The sequence below is a fragment of the Chrysemys picta genome, chromosome 17 (assembly GCF_011386835.1).
Source record: "Chrysemys picta bellii isolate R12L10 chromosome 17, ASM1138683v2, whole genome shotgun sequence".
NCBI classification, from domain to species: Eukaryota; Metazoa; Chordata; order Testudines; family Emydidae; genus Chrysemys; species Chrysemys picta.
The window spans coordinates 3,381,790-3,394,052 of NC_088807.1; the positions used below are offsets into that span (position 1 = coordinate 3,381,790).

The window sequence follows — 12,263 nt, forward strand, 5'->3', positions numbered from 1 at the left end:
CCCGTTACTGGCTGTCGGGGCACTGTCGTCCCAGTGGGCGATACCGAGGCAGCCGCCCCTCAGCGATGGTTTGGCCTTTCATAGCCCCAGCCAGCTTCCCCGGGAGCAACGTGTCCCTGCAGAGCTGTCTCAGGCTCCAGACGCTGTTTCACGATCCTGAGCTTCGCCCCCTCTCCGAGCATGCCGGGCGGCAGCTGGATCTCACTGCGTTGAGCAGCAGCATCTCCTCGGATGGCTTCTCGGCAGCTTGCAACCTGCTGCGCAGGGAACTCGGGGGGCACAGCTGATCTTCCCGTAGAGCCCCCACGCTGCATCATTTCATTACCACCACACCCCACTGCAAACCCCTGTCCACTGCCTCCTGCTCGCTCTCAGCTGTGCCTGGTCCCCAAGTTTCTCCTCTCACTGAAGGGAGAAGAACTGGGCCATTCAGCTTGGGCCCGTCTCACTTTCCAGCCAGCTGAGCTGTGAAACACCCACACCACACGCTGTTCAGAAAAACACTTTAATCTGCATTAACAATCCGCACAGCTGCTGCTATCATGTTCAGCGACTCCATTTCGGGACAGAGCCCTGTGAAACTGACCAGCGAATACATTCCCTGGCCCCTCTTTTCCGGTGAGGGACCAGCTCAAACCTTCCAGGCCCTTTTATTAATAAAAACAATTCAGGCCAACAGGAAACCCGTTAGCTCTTCAGTAACTAACCTACTGGGGATTTCAGCCCAGGCCCGTGGGATCATTTTAAACAATAACAGCCTGACCCAAAGGGCCACCATCCATCCCGGCTCCCTGCGCACCAAGGGAACGGGCTGGGAGGTTGCTCAGCGCTAGGACCGAATAGCTACCCTAGTTCCCTTCTCGTTCTCTCCGGTGTTAACCAGGCCTGAGTCCGGTGGAGTCAGCAGGCCTCATTCTTCACTCAATCATTTGAGCAGTAGGAGAATCAGAGCCTCGGACTTGAATGGGGGCAGAATTTGGGCATTTTTTGAGAGAGGTAACACAGAGCACTAGATCCCCCAGCATCACGCCTCCAATCAACGGGACAGTGTCCCCTGCTGGTGTAAGAGCAAAGACACCAATGGCAGGACATTGGTTTATGCCAGCGGACGTTCTGGCCTGTCTTTACTAGCAGGGCTAAGACCCATCCCGATGACCGCACCCGAGCCCAGCTGGTGCACTGAAGGCCGTCGCTGGACTATGTGGCAGAAATTAGACCCCAGTTCCCTAGAAATATCTTGCCCGTCAACCCCTGCTGGGAGTGGGCTCTGTGGCTCCGCCTATAACCCTCTGCCCATGCCCCGTGATTGTGCGTTAGTACAAGTGTGGACTTTGCCTTACGCCCACATCGCCCCCCAAAATGGGGAGCGAACTGCACCAAAGTACTGCTAGGCCCCGGTTCTGGTCTGACGTAGACTTGTGTGAATCTGGAGTCACTCCACTGGAGTCTTTCCAGATTTACACACTTTAGAATCCGACACTTGGTTTATGTCAGCAAAAGGCCTGAGTGTCTACCACGCCCACTGGCTTTGCTGGGATGCGAGCGCAGTGAGAACAGACCTGAAGATTATGTTCCCCATTAACTCCTGGACAATCAACAAGCAGCATTTTACGTTTGTCTAAGGGCTGCCCGGTATGGTATTCTCGTGAGCACTGCACTACCCATAGCTTGCAGCAGCTGGGTTCTAACCCCCCTTCCCCAGAACCACGCAGTCTAATTAGCATGGGGGGAGGGAGGGGTATTTTGCTCACCCGCCTGTGAATCTGGATTCACATCAGACAGGCCACACCCACGGGCATCAGCTGGCAGAAAAAACTCTTCCGTTAACAGAACACACAGCGAGCTCCCAACCCACCTCTCTGCAGCTTCCGAACGGAAACGTGGCCGAGAAGAGCTGAAAATTCCTCCTCATGCTGGTAAAAAAAACCCTCAAACAACTATTTTTTTAACCCCTTCATGCTCTGATGACACAATCCCAAAGCCCCCCAAATAGAGGCACAAGCCCAGTTGTTTCCATCTTTAATGTCTTGTTGCTTCTGCCGTGCAGGGGCAGGGTCACACTGACCGAAGTCAGGCACTAGGCACCTAAGGATTCGCCCCGGTGCTCCTTGGTCCTGCGCAGAACGAGGCTGGCCAGAAAGAACGGACCAAAGACGTTCCTCAGGCAAAGGGGCGTATTAATTTCAAGGAGACGCATCCCTTGGATTTGTTCTCAGACGGGAGAGGAGCTCACAGAGGTAAATGGAGATCATCATTCTGGCTCACGTGAGAGATTCGTGGAGACCCGCTCCGGGCTCTCAGCTGAGCTTCACCATGACTGTGGAGTTGGTGATCCGTGCGCCGTAGTGTCCCGGCCTGAAATGAGTTTCCTTGCCTCTGTGGAGGAAATGCACATACCGGACGCCGCACCCGTACTGCCTGAACCGGTAGGACACCTGGGAGGGAAGGAAAAGGAACCCAAATTGATCTCTGGACCCTGTCACAAATCCGTGTGCTCCAGAGAGAGGAGGTAGGGGCTACACAGACTGGGGAAGATATTCTTGCAGGGCAGGGGCTGGGCAAAACGGAATAGCTGCTGTGCAGCGAGGGGGGGGGGGGGTCGGAGAGCAGGCGCCTGCCCCACACTCCCCCCAGAGTGGTGGCCTCAGTTCCCGTAAGGTGCTTGGCCGAGCAGCAGCCTATTTAGCGCTGGGCAGGGGCTCAGGGAACCCGCCCGGCCAGGACCTGCCGCAGGCGGGGCACCCCCCCCCAACTCAGCCCCGGACCTGCCACCGTTGGGGGAGGGGCGGCCTGAACTGAACCATGGCCCGGACCTGCCTCAGCCAGGGAGAGAGGTGCCCCAGTACTGGCCCAGTCCTCCCGTGGCTGGGGAATGGTGCCTATCCCATGGCTCCAGCCTCGGAGCTGCCGCGGCAGGGAGAGGCGCCTTTCCCCCCAGCCCACATGCTGCTGCCGGGAGAGAGAGCTGGGGGGAGCCCTCTCTCCCAGCCGTTGTCCCGGAGCACCCTCCTGCACCCCAAACCCCTCATCCCCAGCCCCACCCCAGAGCTTGCACCCCTTGTTGGAGCCCTCACTCCCCCACACACCCCAACCCTGAGCCCCTCATCCCCGGCCCCAACCCAGAGCCCTCACCCCCTGCACCCCAACCTTCTGTTCCAGCCCTGAGCCCCTCATCCCTGGCCCCAACCCTGAACCTGCACCCCCAGCCAGAGCCCTCACCCCCTGAACCGCAATCCTCTGCTCCAGCCCTGAGCCCCCTCCCACATATCATTTCCATATTGGTGCACATAACTAGGGTGGATAATAATCAATTATTAAAATAAAAATAAAAAAAAAAAGGATTTTTTTTATAAAATGGTTCTTGAGGAAAACACCTATCTAAAGATAGCTTTAATTAAGATACATTATAGCTCAAATATGTCCCATCATGGGCTAGGGATTATACATTCTAATTCTATAGTATGAGACAATCTATTCATGTCATGTTGAAGAAAAGTTTTGTAAATGAGTTCCAATAGTTCATGGATGAGGGACCCAATTTTACGGGGTTCCAGGGGCTTCTGTAGAGATTATTTAGGTTAATCTTTCTATCTACCCAATGGGACTCAGTCTAGAAGATACCATCAGAGATGCTTAGTTTTGCAGTTCTCAAACTGTGGATTTGTGTCTCCAGAGTTAACATGCTTGTTAACCGCAAAAATGTTTTAAAATAAATAAATATACAGAGGTGAGCAATAGCAGACCTCAACTCTATTGTCCCTCTGCAAATTTATGTACGCACAGTCAGTCCCTAACCTCTCTCTAAAAGGGCAAAGTTTCAAAAAGTTCAGTGAATAGAAGATTGTTGGGAACGGAACAGATCTGGACAAGGAGAAGAAGTCTGGAGATAAATGGGAGAAGGGAGGGACAGGCAGTAGAAACAAAAGTGAAACTGTTTGAGCAACATATTCCAGAAATCTTGAGGTCTTTCTAAGTGTAGCCTTCATTGATTTGAGATCTACCATACCATTCTCTCACTACTAGGGAAAACCTATAATGGCAGCAGGCTGTAAAAGAGACCCAGTTTGGGTCTCATCTGTCTCTGAGTTGTGAAGAATATGGATTAAGGTTATAACAACCAACACGAATGCACTTTTATGAGGAAATCCATGATTAAATCGAGTCTTCCTGACTAGTGATTTAAATCATGATTTAAATCAATTTGATTTAAATCAAATCCACCCTGCACATAACAAAATTCATTCCGCACATGGGTGGGAAAAATTAGAGGGAGCACTGGCGGTGACTCCCATCCCCCAGGTCTGGGCCCGGCTCCAGCCGCTCTCAGAATTTGGAGAAGCCCGCTAGAGCGTCACGTAACACGAGTGTCCATGCACTGGTGGGGCTGGATGCAGAACTTTGCCTGCCGAGTGGGGCAGGCAGGAATAGATGGGGCAGGGGCTGATAGTCCACTAGCCCTAGCCATCTGCCGCCTGTGGTGGGCTAGTGGATAGAGGACTGGGTGTCAGGAGATCAGTGTTCTATTCCTCTCTCTGCCACCGCCACCCGCGGGTCCGCAATAAATGAGCCTGTCTCCCTTTAGGCTGCGCTCTGTCTCTCACGCTGTGCCCACACCCGGCACAACGGGCTCTAGGTGCGACCGTAACACACCTCATAAAATCCAGAGCCGCGCAGTGACTACAGATACCTCCCAGCGTAGAGGCACCAGAGGGAGCCATCGGTCCTGCACAGATCCCATGATCTACGCAGCCCAATCTTTGCCTGCCACCTATGGGCACCTCAACTATTCACACACAGGATAGCCCTAGGAGAGACCTTAAAAGAACATTGAGGTGCAGGGTCGAGCCCTCCAGCGTTAGGAACCGCCCGAATTCAGGCTGCCTGTGCACGCTTCATTCAGCCCCCTTGCGCGTGTGCATTAGAAACCAGTTGTTAATTACACCGTCCCCGCAGGACCCCAGCCCCATTCAGGGCAGGACGGCGCTCAGGGAGGGCAGGTCTACGCGGTGACAATACCTCCCGCGGCAGAGCGTCTCCGAGCGAGGCTCTACAGACTCGGGCTGGCGTTGCAAATACCCGTGTCGACGGCTCTGAAACCCGGGGAGGGAGCTGGTTTCTGACCCAGAGCGCCAGCCCAAGCGGTAACATCTACACTGCTGTTTTTAGCGCTGTAGCCCGAGTCTGTAAACCTGGGCGCTGAGACTCACTGCCCCAGGTTGTTGGGGTTTTTTCACAGTGCAGACGTACCCCGAATGGGGAGCAGCTCAGTATTTCTTTGTCCTTCAGCCTGTGGCCTGAATCAGACCACAGACACAGTCCAGGCCCACGAAGGGGGACTGCAGTAGAACCCCAAGGGTACACACCACCACAGATCGAACTCCTGTATGGAAGAATTCTGCCACGGACCTAGCTACCCCCTTTAGGAGAGGTGGATTAACCGCAGTGACGGAGGAACCCCTCCTGTCCGCGCTGGTAGCTCCTACACTGAAGTGCTCCAGCTGTGAACACTAGAGGGGTTTCATTTGGGCAAGACCCATGGGCGGAGTTTATTTTGTGGGTGGAGCTGGGAAGAGAACCACCCTCCCCCGTCCTGTAAGTTTCCCCTTTCACACTTAATTTCATCCCCCTTCTCAGTCTATGCAATGAGATTCTGGGATGGTCACGCTGCAGCCTAGAGTGGGTGATGAGTTGGCGTGAAGTGATGACGACAGCTCCAAGACAGGGTGAGAGCTCTCTCGCTGTTTGGGATTCACGATTTTTAACTCTTGGCGCTTTGGGTTTTTTGTTGGTTTTAAACATACATAATTTTACAAATTACGCCCACTAATAGTTCGTCCCTACCGCTTTTCAATGGTAGATCTGAAAGCGTGTTACAGTAGAGCTTGGTATCGTTATCCCCCTTTCACAGGGAAACTGAGGCACAGGGAGGGGAAGTGACTTGCACAATACCAACCCAGTGACTGAGTTGGTTCTAGAACCCAGGTGTCCTGACTCCCGGTCCCTATATGTTCCCAAAGAGCTGGCAACGGAGCCGGCTCACCTGGTGATACTGCGCGTCGTTCCACTGTTGTATGGCATCAGAGTTGGCCTGGAATTCAGCAATTACAGTTCTTCTGTTGGCAGCCAGGAGCTTGACGCAGATGGAGTATTCACAGCCACCATTTCGCTGGGTGCCCCACCTGCAGGACGGGAACAGATGTTTGGGAACAAGGAACCTCGGAGGGCAGCAAGAGGGAGACAGGACACAGCCCCCCCGAATGTAGAAGGTAACAGGAATCCTGGGAACACACACAGCCGAATCCAACACACGCAGCACCACCGGCTTTTTGGTCCCCATCAATCAGGGGATTGCACCAGCATCTTAGCTCCAAGCACTGTAACATCCTTACCCGCTGGTCTTGTCTAGCCCAGCAACTTCAGGGAAGCCCGACTACAATCCTAGCCAGCAAGTCCGAGAACAGACGTGACCTGCGACGTGCATTTGACGCAAGCCCCTGACCAAGAGTTGGGCGGGAGAAACTCACTGTTAATTAAAGCAGTGAGAAGGGTTGGATTTTTAAGGGCTAACAGGGCTCCCAACCCAAATCTCTGGGTCCTCCAAGGGGACCTCCAGCAAAAAAACAGATCAAACAAGGTGCAACAGGCTTGATATTTTTAAGGCTTAAAAAAACAACAATCCCAAAACAAACCCAAACCCTTTGATTCTGAGGCACAGGTGGCCCCTGTAACTAGAAATGAAGGAAACCACAGAGGTCTTATTTCAGTCATCAGAAATCAGCAGCAAAGACACAATCCCATTTCTTTCAGCAAGTCACCATTAAGGCCTCTAGGGAGAAGAGGGTGAAACTTACCAATCGGAGATGTAGATTTCCGGTTGGTAGGTATCCAGCAGTTCTTCCCATAACCCCTCCTCTAGAAGATCTACGAGCTGCGATTTGACACACCAGCTACAGAGGGGGACAGGAAACCCTAATAAAGACTCTGTGGACGCTAGGGGGAATAAGGGTTTTAGTGGACAGATGTTGAAATCCTGCTGTAGATAAGGCAGCTGTGGGTTTAACGTGTTGGCAGGTCAAGATGAACTCTAGGAAGAGACAATCGCTGTCCCACAGAGCACACAGTGTAGACACGGTGGGCAAAGGGTGGGAGGGGAAACCGAGGCACAGACAGAGGAAGTCGTTTTTGCTCATGGTCACCCAGCAGAGCCAGGAACAGAGCTCAGCTGTTCAAGCTTCCAGGCACTGCCCCAGGACAGCTCCCTGTGTAGACAGGCAAAGCGGCCATAAACTATGATTTGAACTCATGGGGTCAACTCCCCCAGTGCAAATAACGTCTGTTATAGGAGTTTGCCGGGGCAGCTACGCCTGGGGCTGGAATCGGGGCAAATCAGCAGTGCAGAGAAGGCCTTGGGAGGGATAGCTCAGTGGTTTGAGCATTGGCCTGCTAAGCCCACGGTTGTGAGCTCAATCCTTGAGGGGGCCATTTAGGGAACTGGGGTAAAAATCTGTCTGGGGATTGGTCCTGCCTTGAGCAGGGGGTTGGACTAGATGACCCACCTTCCAACCCTGATATTCTAAATCTGGAGCGACACTGTTCCCAGTTCTCACCTGCCAGACACCATGGGTCAATACCAACACCTTGGTAGTGTGTGTGTGTGTGTGTGTGTGTCATAATGACACAAGGGCAGCACAGAATCTGGGTCTGCATCTGATCTCGGTTATACCACTGCAAATCCAGAGCCACTCCACTGAAGTGACTCCAGATTTACATAGGGCACAGGCAAGTTTCTGTGCAGTGAAGCAGCTTTTTGCACTGAAACTGCAGACGTGTACACGCTGCCGAGCCACTTTGTGGCAGAAACTCCTCAGCTGCAGCGCTGCAAAAACACCTCGCCGAGTCGTGAGGCTGTTTGCACCGAGGCTCCAGCGCTCATTGCCAGTGTAGACACTTGATTGCTATTGCGCTGTAATTGGCTTCCGGAGCTGTCCCTTAATCCCTCAAGTGACATCCCAGCATTTCCCCCGTTCCCTGCCTCAGGGGTGGTTGCATCCTGCCACTGTCTGAACTTAGAAGACAGCATCTGACACCCTCTGTCCCCCAAAACACACTGTCTCTCCCCCCCCCTTCACCCACTTCAGTTGAAAAGCAGCTGGCAATGTCCTAGGAGGCCCATGGAACAGTGGGATTGGGAAACCTGCATCATGTGACACTGTGCCTGCCCATGAGGCATTGCAAACCCTTCCCAAAGCCCCCTGCGGCCAGGTGCACAGTGGGAAGCTCCCACAATGCACTGCTGTCTTTGCCCTTGCAAGAGCTGCTAATGCATCACAAGGAGGAGAGTGTGGACACACAACAGCGCTTTAATTCCAGCGCTTTAATAAAAGTGGTATAACTTGTGGCGCAGAAACTTGCCAGTGTAGACACACCCTTAGACCATGTCTACTGTAGGAGCACTCTGCCGGTATAAGAATCCCAGGATACCCTGTTGGCAACTAAAACCACCCTCCCTGAGCGACACAAACTCTCCTGGTAACAGTGCACCGTGCTGTATCACTGAATCCACACCGGCTAGCACAGCTCTCTTCCCAACGCCTGACTGACAGATCTGTGCCGGTAGAAATCTGTAGCGTAGCCCTGGCCTAAATCCAGAGCCACTCCGGATTTACTGGTGTGTACATACACCTCTACCCAGATATAACGCAACCCGAAATAACACAAATTCTGATATAATGTGGTAAAGCAGTGCTCCGGGGGGGCGGGGCTGCGCACTCTGGCGGATCAAAGCAAGTTCGATATAACGCGGTTTCACCTATAACACCGTAAGATTTTTTGGCTCCCGAGGACAGCGTTCTATCGAGGTAGAGGTGCATATTTGAGACATGACGGTACAAGGTGCAGGGCAGACTCAGGCCTGGCACCTGTGGGTCTCATTTATGCTCGGTCAATCCAGAGTGACTCTGGATTCATAGGGGCACATGCCAGATCAGGACCGATCTGGCCTTTGGAGAACAGGTAGCTCTCTGCCGCACGGGGAAGGTGGTGGACAAACGGGAAGGCCCATGGGACAGACTCACTCAAAGGATGTGGTGAAGCAGGTCTGGGCCGGGGCGTCCTCAACCGGGCAGCCGTTCTCTTCCACCTTCCAGCCATCGCCCCCACGCTCCACCTGCCAGTGACTGAACTGATCTGTGGGATGAAGATGCATCAAGGGGGAGGACGGGGTGCAGTGGGAGCTGGTTTGATGGGATGGGGGACGACATCCTGGTGGGCACCCATTCCCAGGGGAGGAGTGGGTTAATGTGGTTCTCGAAAATAAACAGGGAAACAAATAAATATCGGGGGGGGGAGTGGTGGGGAGGAGGGAGACTCCACCCCCCCCTTTTCTGACACCCCTCCCAGACTCCCAGGCACCTTTTTGCCCCAGTGCCCTCATCACCCCGTCCCCACCAGTGCCAATTTTCTCCCCCTCCCCCACTCTGGTGCTCCCTCTCCTTTGCCCCCCCAACACAACCCACACTCTCCCTGGTGCCCCTCCCCATATACACACTCCTCAGTGCTCCCCATTCACCTCCTGCTCTCCCACCTGGGCCCCCCTCCTCCAATGTCCTCTCCCCCTCCACCCCCGGTGGCACCTGGCATTGGTCACTGTCGGAAGACAGGACACTGGGGGAGATGGACCGTGGGTCTGATCCACTGTGGCCGATCTTATGGTGACCCCCCAACCTGCCCTGGGCTCCCCCGCATAGTCCCCCCCTTCCCTCTCCCACGCCCCCCCGGTCCGGCACCCACCCTGCCCGCAGGGGTTCCGGACCAGGTTGCGCCCGAAGGGCTCCAGGATGCAGATCCGGCTCCACCGCGGCGGGAGGCAGAGGCGGGCGGCCGCCAGGGTGGCCCCCAAGCCCGGGCACCTCTCGCCCTGCAGCCGCCAGACCGTGGGCCCGTCGATGAGGTCCCGCCAGCGGCGACACACCAGCCGGCAGCGGGTCACCAGGGCGCGGCCCGGGACCCAGCTCAGGATCTGCGCCAGGAGCTCGTCCGGGAGCGGGTTCAGGTCCAGCGGGGCCGGGAGAGACGGGGGCGCCCACTGCACCAGCACGACCGGGGGAGCCCGGCTCTCCGACTGCCCCATGGCCGGGGGTCGGCCTGGCTCGCTCCGGCCCAGCTGCTACCGCTCCTCTCCGCATCCGCTCGTGTAATCCCGGCCCTGTCTCGGAGCCGCCCCTGGCCTCGTTTACACGGTACAAAGCGAGCACCGGATTCCCCCCTTGCCCGCTAGGGGGCGCCTGAAACAGGCTCCGGGTTCCCCGCTCAGCCCCGCTGCGGGGTCTGACACCGGCTCTGGTCGCCGGCTGGTGTAAACCGACGCCACCCCCAACGCCCCTGTGCCTGGTGCCCCCCTCCACCTCGTGCCCCCTCCCCCGCACAGCGCTCCCCCACTTGGTCCCCCCCCCCCTCCAATGTCTTCTCGGTCCCTCCGGCACCTGGCATTGGCCACTGTCGGAAAACTCCCACCCCCCCTGCTCTCCTAGAGCCGGGGAGAGAACCCAGGAGTCCTGGCTCCCAGCCCCCCCCTGCTCTAACCACTCCACTCCCCTCCCAGAGCCAGGGAGAGAACCCAGGAGTCCTGGATCCCAGACCCCCTGCTCTAACCACTAGCCCCCACTCCCCTCCCAGAGCCAGGGAGAGAACCCAGGAGTCCTGGATCCCAGACCCCCTGCTCTAACCACTAGCCCCCACTCCCCTCCCAGAGCCAGGGAGAGAACCCAGGAGTCCTGGATCCCAGCCCCCTGCTCTAACCACTAGCCCCCACTCCCCTCCCAGAGCCAGGGAGAGAACCCAGGAGTCCTGGATCCCAGACCCCCTGCTCTAACCACTAGCCCCCACTCCCCTCCCAGAGCCAGGGAGAGAACCCAGGAGTCCTGGATCCCAGCCCCCTGCTCTAACCACTAGCCCCCACTCCCCTCCCAGAGCCAGGGAGAGAACCCAGGAGTCCTGGATCCCAGACCCCCTGCTCTAACCACTAGCCCCCACTCCCCTCCCAGAGCTGGGGAGAGAACCCAGGAGTCCTGGCTCCCAGACCCCCCTACTCTAACCACTAGCCCCCACTCCCCTCCCCGAGCTGCGGAGAGAACCCAGGAATCCTGGCTCCCAGACCCCCTGCTCTAACCACTAGCCCCACTCCCCTCCCCGAGCTGGGGAGAGAACCCAGGAGTCCTGGCTCCCAGCCCCTCTGGCTCTAACCACTAGCCCCCACTCCCCTCCCAGAGCTGGGGAGAGAACCCAGGAGTCCTGGCTCCCAGCCCCTCTGGCTCTAACCACTAGCCCCCACTCCCCTCCCAGAGCTGGGGAGAGAACCCAGGAGTCCTGGCTCCCAGCCTCCCTGGCTCTAACCCGGGGTGACCAAACTGGCTCAGGAACAACATGCGGCTCCTTGTATAGGCACCGACTGCTACGAGCGCCAACTTTCCAATGTGCAAGGGAGTGCTCAACCCCTGGCTCTGCCCCAGGCCCTGCCCCCACTCCACCCCTTCCTGCCCCCTCCTCTGAGCCTGCCGTGCCCTCGCTCTTCCCCCACCCCAGAGCCTGCTGCACACCAGGGGAGGGAGGGAGGGAGCAGCTGATCAGCCGGGCTGCAGGTGGGTGGGAGGCTCTGGGGGCCGGGAGAGGGGGGAACTGAGGGGGGGCTGCTATGGTATTACTGGGGCTCTTTGGCAATGTACATTGGTAAATTCTGGCTCCTTCTCAGGCCCAGGTTGGCCACCACCCTCTAACCACTAGACCCCACTGGCCTTCTAGAGCTGGCGATAGAACCCAGGAGTCCTGAGGCCCCCCCTTACTTTTCACTCCCCCCCCATCCCACCTTTTTTTCCAGTGTGGGGCCTTTGCCGGCTGGCAGCCTGGGCACATGCCCTGTCCAGGGAGTGCGGCTCTGCCCACCCGCCGCTGCCTCCCTCCCCAGCCCCGGGCTGGCTGGCTGCCACCAGCCGCTCGGTGCTTCCTGCGGGCTGACGTCCTTCCGCCTCTGCCCTGCAACACCGGCTGGTTGGGCTGCGGAGGGAGCCAACAGCAGCCGGCGCAGCCCGGTGCCTGCATCGAGCTGACCGGCCTCAGCCCTGGGAGGACAGCGGGGGAGCCCTGGCCGTGCAGGGCTGTGTGAGCGAGTGATTAGAGCAGGGGATGGCTGGGAGCCAGGACTCCTGGGTTCTCTCCCCAGCTCAGGGGGGGGAGAGTCTATTGGTTAGAGTAGGTCATTGTTATTGACC

General features: G+C 56.7%; 1 protein-coding gene across 2 annotated transcripts; it reads right to left on the bottom strand.

The window, feature by feature from the left end:
- Nucleotides 1-491: 491 nt before the first annotated feature.
- Nucleotides 492-10,391, bottom strand: LOC101949573 (F-box only protein 17-like). Of its 2 annotated transcripts, XM_042844913.2 has the most exons (5): nt 9,790-10,387; nt 9,075-9,186; nt 6,852-6,947; nt 6,041-6,179; nt 492-2,435 (listed from the first exon to the last, which is right to left on the bottom strand). In XM_042844913.2, exons 1-5 carry the CDS (start codon nt 10,127-10,129, stop codon nt 2,298-2,300), a joined length of 825 nt encoding a protein of 274 aa, XP_042700847.2. In that variant the 5' UTR covers nt 10,130-10,387; the 3' UTR covers nt 492-2,297. The 2 variants fall into 2 exon arrangements, with proteins under 2 accessions (XP_042700847.2, XP_065427833.1); XM_065571761.1 differs by lacking the exon at nt 6,852-6,947 and having other exon boundaries at nt 9,790-10,391.
- Nucleotides 10,392-12,263: the final 1,872 nt, after the last annotated feature.